At 39.7% G+C, this 18,234-nt stretch overlaps 1 protein-coding gene across 1 annotated transcript in view; it reads right to left on the bottom strand.

The window, feature by feature from the left end:
* Positions 1 to 462: 462 nt before the first annotated feature.
* The window catches only part of ca10a (carbonic anhydrase Xa), a 329,872-nt gene continuing 312,100 nt past the window's right edge, over positions 463 to 18,234 (bottom strand). Inside the window, exons 6-9 of the mRNA XM_041973118.1 lie at positions 16,543 to 16,615; positions 7,634 to 7,788; positions 7,220 to 7,394; positions 463 to 1,500 (exon numbers count right to left, since the gene is read on the bottom strand). Of these exons, the coding sequence (XP_041829052.1) occupies positions 1,478 to 1,500; positions 7,220 to 7,394; positions 7,634 to 7,788; positions 16,543 to 16,615 (426 nt within the window). The 3' untranslated portion in view covers positions 463 to 1,477. The remainder of the gene's footprint in view (positions 1,501 to 7,219; positions 7,395 to 7,633; positions 7,789 to 16,542; positions 16,616 to 18,234) is intronic.

Below are 18,234 nucleotides of genomic sequence, written 5' to 3'. Positions count from 1 at the left end.
TTTTCTGGTCTCTTTCTTAAGGTTTGTTTGTCTCTTCATCAGCACCATGCATCTGTCCTATAACTGCTTACAGAAATTATTTTCCTGCAGGAAGATAATCTGCCCACTGTATAGTCTCTTTCTTTGGCGCTCAGTGTGACTAAGCCAGCAGGTCAGACCTGTATTTTTGGGCCTGTGGAGGTTCCTCTCTTCCTGCTGTCATGATGAGGTCTAAAAAGGCTGACAGGTCACGGTAACCCAGGCAGAGCCCCCACTTTGTCTTGGCCGATAAGCTCCAGCTGCACTATGATAACAGTGCAAAGAAATACAGGCTTGCAACACTCCATCTGTGTCATCAGCACTGACCCAACACTACTCATGCAGTCAAAACAAAAAAAAAAAAAGAAAAAAAAAAAGAAAAGTCAGTGTGGTTTAGAAGTGATGGTTGCTTGGCGTTAGTGAGCACGCCTCTAAGGGAAAATATTGACATATTACATTTAATATGGAACAGTACAAAACAGTTACAGGTACAGTAAATCAGATCATTATTTAGTGAAACATTATCCAAAATGAACTTCCAGACACATTTATTGGGCTGATAACATTACTCAAACACAGTGTATGACCATTGTAAACAATAAAACAGAAAAGGCATCAGCTCAAACTGAGAACTGCTCCAGAATTCATAGTGTGCCAAGCTGGTTAATATTCTTAACTTTTTGTACTTTTTTTAAAATCATTTTCATATATCTTTTTCATTTTAATTCATTGTTTTCTTTACATGTTCATTTTTCGCAATATTGATAATAATAACAATAATATGTACAAACGAGGCCAAGACGCTGTTGCTCTGAGGCTGAGAAAGCCTGGAGGGTTTGCTCATTGCCTGTGACATGACTTGTAGTTTTGGACAAATGACAAGGTAAGGCTGCTGCTGCTGATTACACATCCTGTTGGTGACTATGAAACGTCCACGTGAGTCTTTCTGACTGCTTTTGTCTTGAACGGCGAGGTTCGGGGGAGGGCAGTGACTCAGTCTTTGAATTTTCCCACTGATGGCAACATTTTTTATGTACAAAGACTTTAAAGTCCTGATGTTGTCCTGTTGGTTGGGAGAATATCAAATGATTGATTCCATATTTTTTTTCTAAGTGTCCTTTTTTTTTAATTTTATTTGTTTTCTCCCAAAAAGTGTTGGTATCAAAATGTCCATATAGATGTTGTCATACAGTGGGGGGAAAGGGTTTGTTAGCAGGTGATAAGTTGAAGGTTCAGGTCAGTTCCTCCATGTATGAAAAGAAAAGTCTCTTTGCTTGCGAGTTCCTTTATTCCAATGTCTGGTGTTGTCTTTATACAATGCCATGAAAAAAATCTTCGATGAGATGCAGCCCTAAGAACAGTTTTCATATTTTTCCTTCCATTCTCCTCTTCCTCCTCTTTGCCTCATTTCATATCCATGTTTGACATTCGTTCCCTCTCTTCACACATCCGAGGAAGCCTATTTTAGCAGCCATTCGTTCACTGAAAGAGAGGAGAAAGACAGCAGTGAGAAAGGGAGAATAATGATAGAAAAAACATACAGTATATTTATGGGTCACCCTCCCGGGGGGCAGCTCACTGTTTTCTGACATTATTCCCTCAACCCTACCCTGCACCACATTAAATCTTTAGCTATACCATGCAATTTTAAAGGGACAGTGCTTGAATAGATGGGGTGAATGGACAGTATATGGGTGTGTGGTGATTGGTGGGGGAAATTTGGGGGTGAGGGGGTGGCATTATTGTTCAACTAGCCTTACAGAAAATTACATCCAAAGCTGAAGAGGTGTCAGGAGGATGAGTAAATACAGTCATTTGATGAGGAGGAATCTGTGGGAGAAGGGATTTATTGGAGTACCTCATCATGATCAGATTTCCTTTCATCAGACCCTAAAAATCAAAGGTCAACCATCTGAGGCTGCTGCTTTCAAGATTAGGAAGTTCAACCTAAATCAAGTGGAATAATTAAAACAGTGGGGGCTTGTATTGTACTCCACTACTCATCATGTTCCTCTGATGATAATTTTGCTGAGTTAAAGTATACAAGGATTTTTCTGAACTGAGTTTAGAAAAAAGTTTTTCTTTCTGTTCGCTTCTTTCTGTGGATTAAACCCCCTCACTGACAAAATGATACAGATATGGAAAAAACAAAGATAATCGAGTCCTTACCAGGTATTAAAAGAAAGAAAATACATCTTCTGATGAATAAGAAGACATGACACATTACTGCTTGTCTTATTGGACTGATCCACACTGCAGAAGCAGTGTGTATAAAAAGGTGTAGTATACAGATGAATTTAGGTCCAGGTCCAGGTCCTGTGGCTGCAAAACAAGCCCAAATCATCAACCCTCCGTCACCGTGCTTGACTGTTTGTTTGAGCTGTTTGTTCTTACATGCACAGAACTTTTGAATGAATTTCCTAGCTAATCCGAGGTAGTATTTTCCCTTATTTTAATACCTGCAGCACCAGATGTGTTTTTTCTATCGTGTTCATTAGATATGTAAAATATTATAAATGTTTATATATTTGTATAACTTTTAATTTTATATGCTTTGATTAACAATCAACAGTTTTGCCGTGCATGCACTCTTATGACTAAATCAAGATATATTGCAACTCTGATATTAATATTTCAAAATCCTAGTTTAGATTTTCTGAAATACAAGTTTTTTGGCTTTCAAATAATGTATAGTTTGTCAGATTACATACTTGGCTGATGCAGTTTATGTCCTCTAGGCAGAAGTCTCTTAGCTTATTACAAGGTTCCTTGCTGCATTTACATCCCACTTAGCTCAATATTCCAGTTAATTTAAGTTTGGCTTTCACCATAGATGCGACAAGTGGATGGTTATTGTAATATTAAAAGTTTCAGTGCCATGAAGATGGTTTTAATCCTCTCCTAAATAAGTTCAAAGCACCTGCAGCTCAGTGTAGAGCTGATCTCAAGCAGAATTGGTGTGTTTTCCCAAATTCATTCTTGGCCAAAAGCATTAAGTCAGGTAAAGCATGTGATTATCTACATCTGATCTCACATTGAGATGCCTTGATTATCGCCTCTCTCGTGGAGGAGGGAGCAGTCTTCTGTTCCTGACCTTACACAAATCACCAAAAGAGACATTTTCTCCCATTTAATAAGACAACCTCTCAAAGCCTCTCAAAGCCCACAGCTTCAACTCCAAGGCCTTTAAATCTCCAAGCAATCAAATAAGCAGGTCTGCTCCTGTGTTTTTCTTTCTCCGAGAGTGTGCATTTGTTTGATGATAAATGAGGAGGAGAGGCGAGTGCAGAGCTTTGAAATCTTCCTCACAACTGCTGCAGTGAATAAATATTTTTTCTTTCAAGAGAAGTAGGGTGAGTAGAAACAACAGCAGGAATGACAGAGAAACAGAGAATAAAAAGAGTCACGGTTTGTGTCAGCCACGGGACCGTTAACCCTACAACGAGCAGACGCCACCCCGCCTTTCACCTTAAATGTATTTTAGGCTTCAAGGATGAAATTCAGAATTCTGCACAGATATATGGGCTGAAACAGTGGGTGGCAGAGGTGGCAGACTGGAACACCTCTCTGGGTGCAGGGAGTTGTGACAAGCCCAATTTCAGCCTCCCGGCTGTCACACCTGCCAGTCAGAACAGGTGTTCTGACGCTGTAGCCGTCTGACTGTCTGCTCCCTTGTTTTCCCCTCTTTCTCTTAGCACAGCAACATTGTGCATTTCACAGAGTCTCTGCTTAGCCAAAGGTTTTTCTTCAGTTTGCTCCAATTTGCAATTCATACCTTTAGATGTTACTTTAATTAAATTTTATGTACATGTCAATCACTTCAGCTTTTATTTGTATTGCATCAATATAGAACAAAGTCTTCTGGAGGCTCTGCACACATAATTAATTCAAGCTAATTCATTGTGACCTAATTAAAACAAACATGTGTTAGTCTTATTCATGATAACTGTGTTCATACAAGCCATTTCATAGAGACTCATCTTTGATTGAACCCCCATCCTGAGCTGCACGGGGCGGCAGGTGACAGTGGAAAGGAAAAAACTCCCTTTTAACAGGAAGGAAAAAACCTCTGGCAGACCCCGTAAATCGGGAATGCATCTGATGGTATCTATACTCTGTAAACGTAGATTTTGATGAGTAAAAATTTAGCACAACTACTGATAAAAACTAAAATCTAGCTGGAGGATCCCCAATGCCAGAAAAGTTGGGACTTCCAAATCTCATAAATCCATTTTTTAGTGATGTGCAGATTGATACCGAATACCTTCCTTACCAGATATTTACATCCTAGATGTATGATTTTCATATTTAAATATTGATATTTTAGTAAACGGGGTAAATCGGTAGCTTATCATCGATGGAACATGGCGGGAAGTAACTATAATCTCGTGTAAATGATACCCAGTGGGTAGGAACTACTTATTCCACCTGCCATAGTCACATGTAGCAGTGACCAACGTGATGAAAATAATATGCTCTGCTCTGAAGATGCTGCATTAACCCTGAGCTTGGCTGCTTTGTTCCCAATTACTTCATTACAGAAACTGCAGAACTGTGACAAAGTGCTACAGCTGAGCTGTTTTCAGACTAGAAAAGCATTTAGACTGGCTTTGCAAGATCACAAAGACACGTCAAAAGATGTAAATAATAAATTAAGCTTCCTCTGCTGTGCTGCATGCGTAACTGCACACAGAACTTCTTTAACGTTGGAGACAGTATTGATCCTGCTCCTGCTGCATGATGCTGCAGTTCTTTGATGAAGTCAAAGGAAGGAAAGCAACATTAAAGATTCGTTAGTTCAGTTGTAGACCAGTTTAATGGCACATTTCAAGAGCTGTGTGTGACTTTGTGATGCTGTGATAGTGAAGCAGGCAGAACTGTGACTGGGATCAGGAGGTGGAGGTGGGCTTTGAGCAGTCTGACCCACTTTAACACCAACATCAGACCGCTTTTATTCCAGGATAGCAGATATTGCTCTCTCGTCAAAGTGCAAAAGTTTTATCTGCCACACTGCTTTGCTCCTTTTCTTTGTCATGTTCGGTTTTACCTGACACATCAGGAGCCAGATGCAGGAGACTGTGTAGTTTCATGACTCCATGTACTCACAAAGGCAGAAATCTGCTTTTCTTTCCCACCTGATTTAAAAAGCTCTGCATGTAGTTCTCTTTTATAGATCTCATTCACTGTAAAACCATGGGGTGGATGTAGCTTAGGAGGAAAGCTGCCGAGGAAGGCAGGCGGTTAGATCGTGACTTCCCCAGACTCAGCATCCTTGGGCGAGATACAAAACCCTACAATGTACGAATATCTGTGTGACGGGTAAAAAACACAACACAAATCTGATTTCCAGTCTTATTTTTAGCCATGACTGGGTGCAGACTGATTAGCCCACAAATGAATTTTGCCCCACAAATAAATCAATATTGAGACATTCACTGGTGGACAAAATAAATAAATAAATGAAATCAATTTCATTTGCTGATTTAATCTCTGGAATCAGAAACTAAACAAATATATATAAATGGAAGAAACTGATGGAAGTAATTATCACTGAATATCCAGAGCCTTTCTTTTAAAGCTTTAAATATGCAGCAGTAACATAAAAACGAAAAGAAATAGTCTGATTACAGACTGTCATGTATCTGCTCGGACAGGGACAGGATCATGGTGCATATGACTGCTTTCCACAAACCCCTGCTTTGTCTGCAATAGATGAAAGCAAACAGCAGGGCTCTGCCACCTATCTAACAGAGCCGTTTTCCCTTTAGAGAGGCAAATGTTACGAGACCTTTTGAAAAAAATCATAATCTATTATCTTAATCTAAATAGTAAATTTGTGGAACCACAATTTTATTCTATTTTTAGGTTTTGAAATAAGGAAAAACATAAAACTGTAGCAGAAAGAGGACAGATACATTTTCTGGGATGTAGATATTTGTGGAAAACAATGTAAAAACACCCCACAGTTTTCAACCTAATGAAAAGAAAAGTAGAGCTAAAAATAGATTACTGGAACTTTTAGTGTCACTGTAGAAAGTCAATGCAATTATTCCCCGAAAGAACTTCAAAAAACTACTAAAACCTGCATTTGGTATTATATATATATATATATATATATATATATATATATATATATATATATTTAAAAACATTAGGTGGCTTTTTTTTTCTTTTAGTCAACTTTATTAAGAGCCATTGTTGATGGTCCGCAGGCTGCAAACCCCTGGCCTACACGTTGACTTAATGTGTGTGAGAAGGGATAATATTGAATGAAACATATGGATTTATATATTTTGGCATTGTGCCTAAAGCCACATATGAGCCAATATTTTACCAGAAAAACAGTTGTTTTCTGCTTAAAGTCTCATTAGAAAAGTGTTTCACATATGTATCATTATGACACATGGTTGCAATTATTTATAGCACCAACGATTACATTAAAGTACAATATATAAAAAAAAAACAAGACACTAAATTAGAATTAGAATTGACTGTTTTGTTTATGTTAAATTATTTAACCTCTTCTCCACAAGAATGTTTGGGTGTATGGCTGAAGAATGTGTGAGGCTTGCAGGTTTATAAAAGAATCCGTTTGTGTAAAGAAAAGGTGTATGCATGATTTCTGTGTGCATGCAGTTTTTGCATTTGGTTCCAGGCATGTGTTTTGGGTTAAAAATGTACCCACTACATCTGCAGCTTCACACTTTAGAGCCTGTGACTGTTGGTGACTCATTTTAAGGACTCAGATTGTCGGTAGGTAAACTGGTAGCTATACACTACTTGTGCTGTCCTGTCATACAATATCATGACTTTTCTATTTTTATTACTTTACCATCTGCAAATCTTCCTGTTGATCCCATGATAAATTAACTCGAGCTGCAAAACAAAACCAGAATAAAGTGTTTCAGACAATCTGGCTCAAGTGTTTAAAACTTGTTTCTTCTCCAAATGATTTAAGTTGAATGAAATCTACATTCTTCCAGATTCATGCACAAAAAATTGGATTCTGCAAAAGCAGCACCCAGGATGTAAGAATCTAAATTATTCTTTGAGGAAACTATAAGGAACGTGACGTGTTTCCTGAAGAAACATGTTTCTGCATGAGATGATTCAGAACGTTTATCATGGATAATCTGTGTGTGAGAGAGATGAACATATTGATGAGCTACACCAGCACAGACAGCTGGGCAGTAGTTTGTACCCCGGTACTGGAGCTTCTGAGCCCTGTTGTTGGGGCAGTCCTTGCCCTGCATGCTGAAGTTGATGTTGGTGCGGATGCAGCGGTTGTTCAGTGGCTGAACCGGACGAACATTGTCACTCATGCTCAAGAAGATCTGAGATGGCTGGTTCTGGCTCAGCAGCCGCAAGGAGTGCATCTATGACAGAGAGAAGTTGGCAGAGGTATTATGGACATGTTAGCAAAGCTTTGTGCTCCACACCGCTCTTTTCCAGCCATGAATGTGCTGAGGATTAACTCCAAAAAGAGTAGAGTGAGACCTCTGCTGCTGAGCCCACAGGTTTCACCGGGGCAACAATAGTTAGTGAGAGAAGCCCAGTGTCAGAAAGACAAAACCCCAGTGGGCTGTGGGAGCTGTGTTTGATGGCTGAAGCTCACCTGCATGCGTGTGAGGTACACCGGCTTGTTCATCAGGATCCACGTCACCGTCTCGAAGCATGGAGGAATGGTCATCGAGCCATCATATGTGATAAAACTGCTAGTTTCTGGGTAAATCTCCTCGATGTTGAGACCGGTTAGAAGATATGCATCATCTGCAGGAAGAAAACCGAGAAACAGACACAGAGACCTTTAATGTTTTACCATATGGTGTCATTGGAGTTATAAGAGTTGTTTGCTGTGTTAAAAAACAAAACCAAAAGATTTATCAGCATAAGGAAAGGTGATGATTGTTTCCCTTCAAACTGTTTGGTATATTGCGAGAATAATAACTACAGTAATTTACCTCAAATAAAGTGAAGCCATTATTTAATATAACTTTATTTACTGCTGATTAAACCAAGTCTTTCCTGGAGGTAGACCTTAACTTATAAAATCTATTTCTAGTGTTTAATGCAGTTGAAATGAAATACACTCTGGGAACCAGGGCACCGACATCCCCACCCCATCCCCCAAAAACGAGCATATGGGATGTACAAGACGAGGGAATGATTGTGGACTTGCGACTATTATTAACAGAAAAATCCAGAACTGAAAAAAAAAACCCAACAGACTGGAGACGGCGTGAACGTGAACTTTATATCCTTCCTTGCTCCCCAGTCAGCTCGCTCTCTGATTAGCTATGTTCTGTTCCACGTCACCATCCACACAGTCACGACTCAGGAGTCGTTGGCTTTCCCCACACGTGAAGATTTTTGGTCTTAAATATTGAACATGTTCAATATTTACGATTGTCAGCCATGACCCGTTTCAGAGCTGATTGTCGGGATGAACTTGCTCGTAACACATCTCACACCACAGGATCATTTCATAGGAAAATCTTATAAGACTCAAGATAATCGGGCGTTCGCCATCCTTGGTCGGGAAGGAGCAAAATCAGGACAAACATCTTTATGTGTACCAGGCCTAAGGCTAATTAAAACTAAATTAAACTAAACAGCAAGTCGCCACAGGCTGCAGCCAAGGAGGTCGCTTAGATGGCCCCCTCCACTCCACCCAGCATGACGTCCACGCCTCCCAAGTCCCTACATGTGTGTGTTAGAGAGTGCGGGAAAGGAGAGGGTTCCGGGGATGTAAGTCCAGAGGGAAGCGGACTTCCCTCCAGAAGGTGAGCCGCTAGCTGATGTAGGTATCCCTGTTCCCTGGGAGGACCCCCAGGGCAAGACAGGCCAGAAGCAGCCGTCCCCCACGACCAGGACACACAGCGACCGCAGCCAATGAGCCGCCACCGACCCCAGAAGGCCCCACCCACCACATGCCTAGGGGAGAAGGAGAGGAGGGGGAGGAGGACAGTGGGAGAGCCCAGACTCACGGTCCATCACTCCCGGGTCCTATACTATTTTGTATTTCTTACTGCCACACAATAAGAGTTTACCAAGATCCACAGCAAAGGTTTAAAATTTACACTGTAAGCAGAATTCTTACTTTCACATTAAAACATATTTCCAAAGAAATGAATTAACCTTTGATTTATTTCCAAACATGCACACACACATATGTGGAAATAAGTTGTTAAAATGATATTATTCCTTAAAAATGCTACCACACTTATGACCTCCTTCACTGCATCAAATTAGTCTCTTTCAAATAGAACTGGATAAAAATCTCTCGTTAAAGCCGGATTGTTATTGCACATGAAGCAGCGAATCAGAACTGGTTCAGAATCAGAATGAATTAATCAAACGGCACCAGTGCAGAATAATGACATACCACCCAGAAAAATTCTCATTTCAGCACGATAAAATGTTCAAACCATAAAAATGGTTTCTGATATGCATATTGAATGAAATTCTCCTTTCAGCGAGTCGGAGTTCAGATGACCACAGGAGATCTGGTCTCCTTACAAGATATTTGATTAAATTAATCAGCCTGCAGTTGTTATCTGCTTTAAATAAGTTTTCATTGCAATGTTTCTTCTTAAGTAACATCATGAAAATATCAACTATGGCATCGTGACTGAGGTGGGGATTTCTCATCTTTAGATCAGTGCACACACATATCTGAACTTTATTTTTGTCTCTACTACTCTCCTGTTAAGTGTTGTGACTGTGTAACATTGAGAAAATCTGTGCACACAGAAGCAAAAAGCTCCTCTTTGTGGTTGTTTCTACTGTTTATGATGATGCACACTTTCACACAAAGTGACTCAGTGTGTGAAAGAAACACCAGCTACACATTCATGACCAGCATTTGATGTAGTAATAGAAAACATTTATGTGATTTGTATATCGACATGTTGACAAGTGTCATAGCTGGTCTGACCCATCACAAGATGGTCTTCACTTTGACTCTCATCACGCTGAGAGCTGAGCATGATTATCTCTGAAAGTTTCCTGAATAAATCCTCCTCCTCACTACTCATTACACTCAGCTCATCTTTCGTAACTAATTTTTCTCACTTCTTTCACATAACATCTACAGCTCTGTGAATGACAGGCTATTGGTGTTACAGCACAAAACCTCTTTTATCCAGACTGTCTCCACTGTCAGGACACTAATTGGACAGACTGCGACGCTCTGTCTCGTTCACTCTCTTCACACTCCACTAGATTTCCCCCCGAAACTTGTCATCCTCTGGGCCTCCGTAGACAAATGGACTTGCCTCCTGTGATGAGGTCACTGTAGTGGACCCCAGAAGCTTTAGTGCTAATTGAACTGCATCACTACTAAACACTGACTAACTCTTCTGTACAAATGTACAACAAAGAAATATGAGTTTATCTCAGATATAATGAGCATGACAGCCCCCCTTTTATGAATCTGTGCCCCTCTCCACATCTGCAAACAACAGCTGAACATCAGCTCTGTCACAGGTCTTTGATTGTGTGCTTGATGTGAATCTGGATGGAGGAATACATCTTTGTGTGTGCCTGTGTGAACATGTGCATATTTAAACAAAGGCAATAGCCTGGCAGCATTATTGGCTGCGTGAAGCCTGAGGACCCAAGAGCTTGAGTGGGTTTTGTGTGCGTGCCGGTGTGTGTGTGTATATGAGTCATAGGTGTGAGATGGTGTATCTGACAGTTTTGACAGCAGTCAGAGTTTGGGCTACTCTCCAGCTGGATCACATCATACCCACAACATCAACTTTAGCCTCCAGCTTCGCCCAATCCCTCTGAGACTCCTCCCAACCACAAGGGGTCAGTATGTTTAACCTGTCACTCACTTCCATACCCCAATTTATCCAATTATTCGTGTCTTTGTTAAAGGTAGCTCCAGGCGGTCTCACCACTGGCTGGGGGAGATGTCTGTGGGGAACCATCGTCTTCCAGCAAGAAATGTGTTCAGAAAAACATCCTGAATGATGGTGATCACTTAAACATTTGGTGAAATCAGATGGAAGAAAAACAGCAGTAGAACTCAGGACCATGTTTAATAAAATGTAAGAACATTTCTACATGAACAATGTAAAGGAAACTGAAAGGACTGAACAGCTGTGTAGCCGTAACAAAACCTCTAATCAGAGGGGTTAACCGGAGAAAAAGCTTCGCTAGGGAGCATAAAGACTAGACTCTGGAGCCATGGAAGAAGGTCATGTGGTCTGATGAGTCCAGATCTACCCTGGTCCAGAGTGATGGAGCATCAGGGTGAGAAGAGAGGAGAATGAATGGATGCAGCCATCATGCCTAGTGCTGCTATACAAGCCTGTGGGGACAGTCTATGATCTGGGTTGCTGCAGTTGGTCAGGTCTAGGTTCAGGTCTAGGTTTCGGGTCTAGGTTCAGCAACATTATGTGTCCAAAGAATGAGGCCAGCTGATACCTGAATATACTGAATGAGCAGGTTATTCCATCTTCCCTGATGGCATGGATATATTCCAAGATGACAATGCAGGATTCATGGGGCTCAGATTATGAAAGAGTAGTTCAAGGAACAGGAGACATCATTTTCACACATGGACTGGCCACCATAGTCCAGACCTGAACCCCACTGAGAATCTTTGGGATGTGCTCGAGAAGGCTTTGCACAGTAATCGGACTCTCCCATCATCAATACAAGATCTCTCAAAATTCAGAACAATGGCGTCAACAAGTGAACTAGAAATGATAGCAGTGCCGGTCGAAGTTGATGTGGAGCCCGAGGTGAACCTCAACTGTGGCGCCCCTAAAACCAAAATATGTAAAAAATTAACACATGGTTGTTTTTTACCTGAAATTTCAGCAACAACTACTGAGGAGTCAGTGTTTGGCCCTTCATCAGGTTTTTACATTGAACTGCGGTACTTTAAAAGACACAGTTAACAACAACAAATAAAACACTGAAATACTATCTAAGTAGTAAATACTATCTAAATACTATCTATGTCCACATATCAACATAACAGTACACCAGAAAAAAAGTTTTGAGAGCCAGTTCTGGAGCTTATGCACAGTAGATGCCACCATCTAAAGGATAATGCTATTGTGTTTTTAAAAGTTCCACTTTGTCATCTGACATAATTTAGCTGCCGCTTCTAACCGTGGCTAGACAGTAGCGTTAAGGGTCTTGCCAAAGGACCTTACTGAAAGATGTTAAAATTCGTCCCCTGGGGGTATCAAACTCTCACCTCCCACATGGGAAACAGACGCTCTGCCAAATGAGCTACCCAGTTACGACCATTTGAAGCACAAAGATGATATTTTACTGGATTATAATGCTACTGACATCAGCACACACAACAAAACCATTCAATCTTTGTTTGGTGGTTACTGATTATCTTCATGATGAAAAATATTGTCATTTATTTAATATGGTCTACATTCAATTCATCTATAGGACTAATCACCTTGTCTACAGCAGGAGTTCTTAACATTTTTTACACTTAAACCCAACTTTTCCAGTACAAAGTGGTCTGGGGCCCATTCACATATTAACTAAGTTCTGTTTGATCTCACTGTTGGTTTAATTTGCATTCAGTAACTTAACCAAATCCACTTGTTGTTTAACAGCTAAAGCCTTGTAAAATATCACATGATGAAAAGAATATGGCCTGATACACTTAGATCATCACAAAAACATTTAAATGTCACCTGTATAAAACTGCACAAGATGCCCGGCAGGATAATTGATTGAGAAAAATCCGATGCTTACAAAAACTAATTTAGAAGTCACAGATTCTTCTAAATATTAGATCTTAAAAGCAAATAAATAAATAAATAAAATGTAGAAACTTGAAAAAGATGGAAATTTAATTACTAAAATGATGCAGTGATAAAAATGTATTCAATACTAAAGTTTCAAATAAAACAAATGGTAAATAAATTTATAATTTATATATATTTAAACACAACACATTTAATTAAACTATTTATTCAATAAACTTTTCTCAGAATTCTTTGAAGTGTTGCCAGACATGACAGATGTTTTCTGCATCTGTCAGAATTTAATTGTTCTTGCACAATATTTTTGGCTTTTTGGGAGGTTTGGCACCATTTTTGTCTTTTTCCGTTTTAAATACTTCTTCATGACTTTCTCTACAGACTAGCGGCTAGCTGAGTCTTCTTCTGCTTATTGGAGTTTGTTGAACAACTAATTAACACCACCCTGCTTCTCATAATAATGGTAAAATATCTTGTGTGTTGATAAGACATTTACTACATATACCGATGGTTTATGCCTCTTCGTTTTGATACCTATTAACTATATCTATTTGGCGAAGCATGAGCGTAACCTGCTGCCTAGAAAAGGCTAGCACTGAATGATTGTTCATGTTTTATCTCATCACATTATGGTACTGCAATAGCCTGTTCAGCTGCCTTAATAAGAAGGAGCTAGCCCATCTTCAAGTGGTTCAGAAATCTGCAGTGATTCTTCTGACTCGCTGAAACAGAAGAGCTCAAGTAATCCCTGTTTTAATGTCACTGTTGACCTGCTTCAGCCCTATACGTCCTGTCATAGTTTCAAATTAGTAGTCTTTTTGTAGTGCCTTTCTTCTTTGACAGCAGTAGCCTGAGGCCTGTTTTATTTTAGAAGTATTTTCAGTTTATTTTATATTTAATTTATAATCATTTTACATTTCTAATACATGGATTTTATATTCAGTGCATTTTGTTTAAGAGTAAACTTTAAAAGAGACATACTTGGTATAGAATCAAAAAGTTTTTGATCAACTGACACGGAGCATCCCTGTAACCATAGCAACCTGCTCTCTGCCTGCACACAGTGTGAGATGAGAAGAGGAGACTGTGCTGCTGCCAGAGGACTCTGAACAGCATGACTGGAATAAATTGCAATAAAACAGATTTGTGGATATTTCTCACATTTCCCCCAATCGGTCTGCAGAACATGCTGCTGATGTGCTGTACGCCACTGTCCTGTCTGTCTGTGTGACATTAGCTTCGTTTTTCTTCAATATGTAGCATGAGAGTCTGTAAGAAGTGTCAGATATGTGAGTTTTACACTCAGGCTGAAGCGCTGGCGGCCCTTCCAGACATAAATCAAATGTCTCTTATCCAAACACGTCGGCTGAGCATCTCGACTTGGTTTGAGCCTCAGTGTCGAACAATGAGTGGCCATCATATGTAGACTGAAATAAATAAATTAAAACCCAAATTAAAAAAACTCAGGATGCTGTGAAAAATGGAAATAAAATCAGAATGCAATGATTACTTGTTAATAGTATTTTTGAATAAATGTTGAGGAATGAACAGATCTGCAGTGACAAGCTGTGTTTACTGTACCGCCAGTAGGAGGCAGTGTTGCGCTTCTGCCCCGATGTGACTGTTTCCTCTTGCACAAAGTCCTCATTTGGCTGAGCGTAGCTGCACTGAAAGAAGCACGGCCACCTGCCTCATCTTTAGCCCTGTTTTATACAGGTCAGTAGGTTACTAAAGCACATAAAACTGTGTGTACTTGGAGGCCAAAATTTGCACTCCAAATGGCTTAATGAGAACATTTAGTTCTTGTATGTTGTTAAACGTAAATGAAATGTCCTCACGCAGCCAACATATCCAAGATGGTGGTGTGCATATTTGAATTACAAACTCCCGAACTGGCTCTCAAAAGTTTATTTTCGTGTACTGTTATGTTGATATGTTGACATAGATAGTATTTGGATAGTATTTCAGTGTTTTATTTGTTGTTAACTGTGTTTTGAGTCTGAAAACAAAAGATAAAAACTGGCTTTTCAGTTTGAATAATCAACATGGTTTGATACTTCATTCAGCACCGTATGTGTGCTTCTGTCCTTAATCACATCAGTGTGACAGTGTCCAGGACAGGACTGGATTCTAGCTGCTCTACAGTCTTGGGGCCTCGTTTATAAAGCTGGCATAGGTACAAAAACTGGCGTACGCTAGTATAGTCAGCTTTTGGGATTCATAAAAACTAAACTTTGTGGGAGAATGTTTCTACCTCCACAGAGACTCTGACCCTGGCATCGCGCAAAATCTGGGAAAACGAGAAACAAAAGACTACATCACCAGCATCATTACTGTCATTTAGCAGAACTTTTTTTTTAAACTCAATGTCCCAACTGGAAGGTGTTGCTGTTCATCCCTGTTGGATTTGAACTTTGATCTACTGACTGAGCTGTACAGCCATAACATCTGATCCCTCTGGCGTGTCTTCCCTTCTGACGCTACAATGACAGTATCGCCACCTTTCTGACACAAGTCACGCCCATGCCGTGCCCACCAATTAAACTTTTATACGTTTTTCAATATAGTCCATCAGGATCTCTACCTCACAGTTTCATGAATGAGGCTGCGGACCTTGGTTGCTGGTTTTGCTTCCATGATACGTGTTTTATGTTGTTCAGTGGCTGCTGTTGTAAAGTGCTTTATAAAGAAAGTTGCTTGGCTTGGTTCCAGATGTTGTGTATTGGTGAAAGGTGTGGACTGCAGGCAGGCCAGTTCAGCAGCCGGACTCTTCTCCTGTGAAGCCATGCTGCTGTGATGGATGCAGGATGTGGTTCAGCATCGTCTTGCTGAAATCTGCAAGGTCTTCCCTGAAAGAGACGTTGTCTGGATGGGAGCACATGTTGTTCTAAAACCTCCATGTACTTTTCAGCATTGATGGAGCTTCACAGATGTGGAAGCTGCCCACGCCATAGGCACTAATGCAGCCCCATCCCATCAGAGATGCAGCTTTTCACCTGTCCACTGATAACAAGAAGCTTGTCTGCTTTTAATGCAGAAAATCACCAGCATCCAGCCTTGTCCCATGCACACAGAGATTCCTCTTGATTCTCTTTTTGATGATATTTAACACTTCAGATGGTGCATTCTTCAAAGTCTTCCCAATTTTATGTTGCGCAACATTTTTCTAAAATTGTTCCACAGTTTTTAGAGCCAGTTTGTCTCAGATTGGTGAATTTTTTTTTTTTTTACCCAGTCATGATACTGACCTGTTACCAATTAACCTCATTTGTTGTTACCAGTTACTTTTCCAGCCTTTTGTTGCTCCTATTCCAACTTTTTACAGATGTGTTGCTACCATGAGATTCACTATCAGCTCATATTCTCCATGAAATGGATTTCAGTTTCAACATCTGATATGTGGTTTATCTTTTACTGGGAATAAAATATGGCTTTATGAGATTTAGAAATCATTGCATTCTTTTTTTTTATTTACATTTTACACGGGGACCCAACTTTTCTTTTGAAATGGGGTTGTAAATAAATTTTTTATTTGGTCCCAGCATTGCTGGATTCTAAAACGAATCACTTGTATTCAGCTGGGTGATCATTTTTCAGTGAACCTTCAACAACACCTGTGATTTCAGCTTCATTCAGACTAACAATGACAAGCAGCTTTTTGTCCACCTGGCTTTAAAAATAAAAAATAAGCTGTCCTACCGTTTAGCCAATGGTTTGTTTGTAGGAGACGTTACATGTAGAAACATTTAGATCAGTGTGCACACCCACTTACTTTTGTACGTTATTCTCGTGATGGTGTCTCTGTTCAGCATTCGATTCAGGAATGAGTTTGATGTCTCAGCAATCTGGATTAAAGAGAAAGAGAAAGAGGGGCGGGGGGGTTAAATGGTCACATAATGAATATTGTGAGCCCAGCTAAAATTAAACTGAATATAATCTGCTCAGGATTTAATCTACTCAGGACGGTACTCTTAAGGATAATGCCAATGTGTTTTTTAATCTATTATCTTTAATGCCAGTGAAATGTTGAAACCCACTGATGTATTTTTCACAGTTTAAAGCTCCTCCACCATCTTCTGCTGCTGTTTTGCCTTCTGGAAAAACAAAGGCTCCCACTGTTTTCAAGGAAGCATGAAAAACAACTTGCAGACACACACTGCTTTCAACCCAAAACACAACCCATCTTTGTAAATAGAAAATGCATTGTCTTTGTGTCCCAACATAATGTATATAAAATGTTTAATTTTATCAGAGACGAATGCAACAGCATCGCTGTGAGGGATTCTGCTGCATGTTCCTTTTGATTCTCCACAGACACAAAAACATTTATTCCACATTTAGTCTGGAGACACAAGTGAAGACATGCAAAAATATCACCCCGACTTATAATATAAGCTAAAAACATGCATGAATTTCAGGATATCTGAGTGTTTTTGTCCCACTTTTGCTTATAAACAGTCAAGTCAAGAACTCCCGGTCTTCCTAGTCCATGTCAATCATTGCTTCTTTCTTCTTTAGTCTTTAACAGCTTTGAGACGTTTGAGATCCTTTTCTAGCTGCTGTTTGAATTGTGGCACTTTTGAAAACATTGAAAAGGTCTGTTTTTCTAAAAATGCTGGCATCCAAGCCCACCCATAGAGTTTGTTTCATCTCCTGAGTGGTGTTCCTTCTCCACAGCTTTCCCTGATTGGTATTTTGTATTTGTGATGACATTTTTGTTGTGTCATTCAGGAAACAGAACTCCATGTACTGAAGTTTGGCTCCACCACTGGTCTGTCTGGACGACCAGCATCTAACCCAACAATCCAGATTTTCTACTAGATGTAACATCCAGCATATGACATTTAAAACTGATGTATTGGAAATGAATCAAGCCATAGGTTGACACATATTTACATAAAAAATGACACGTTTTTGATGTTTTTTTAAATTTTTTTTAACAATTTTGGGAAGATTCGTACTACTGGTATGTTTTGGTGTTGCAAAAGTTGTATTTAGAAGTTCTGTGTAATGAGAATGATGCCTTTAATGTCTAGTGTGTCAGATGTTTAAAAAGACCAAGGACAGATTTCTGACCCCAGAAAAAATTACAATGAGCCATTGTTTATAGGCGACAACTTCAGTGACGAGCTGTGAACCTTTAAATCTCCAGCTTACACATAAACTGCTGAAACACGTCACCAATCAGACTATCGGTGTGATGAGTTAAATGAACTTTCTATGCAGACCTCAACAGTTCAGTGTGACTACAAACATAAAACTGAAAACATGCTAAATAAAGTCCTGAAAGCAGAATAAAAAAAAAAAAAAGTATTTTGCCCAGATGAGCGCATGATACCCGTCCTCACACCCTATTTTACTGATAACCAGTAACATAACCTACAGCTTTATCTATGCTCTGCGTATATAAAACACAACTCAGAGAGATTGCAGATGCGTACCAAGATGTGGCAAATGGAGCAGT

The sequence above is a fragment of the Melanotaenia boesemani genome, chromosome 21 (genome assembly GCF_017639745.1).
Source record: "Melanotaenia boesemani isolate fMelBoe1 chromosome 21, fMelBoe1.pri, whole genome shotgun sequence".
NCBI lineage: Eukaryota > Metazoa > Chordata > Actinopteri > Atheriniformes > Melanotaeniidae > Melanotaenia > Melanotaenia boesemani.
The sequence above is the reverse complement of the archived record's forward strand: the minus strand, read 5'-3'. Positions and strand labels throughout refer to the sequence as shown.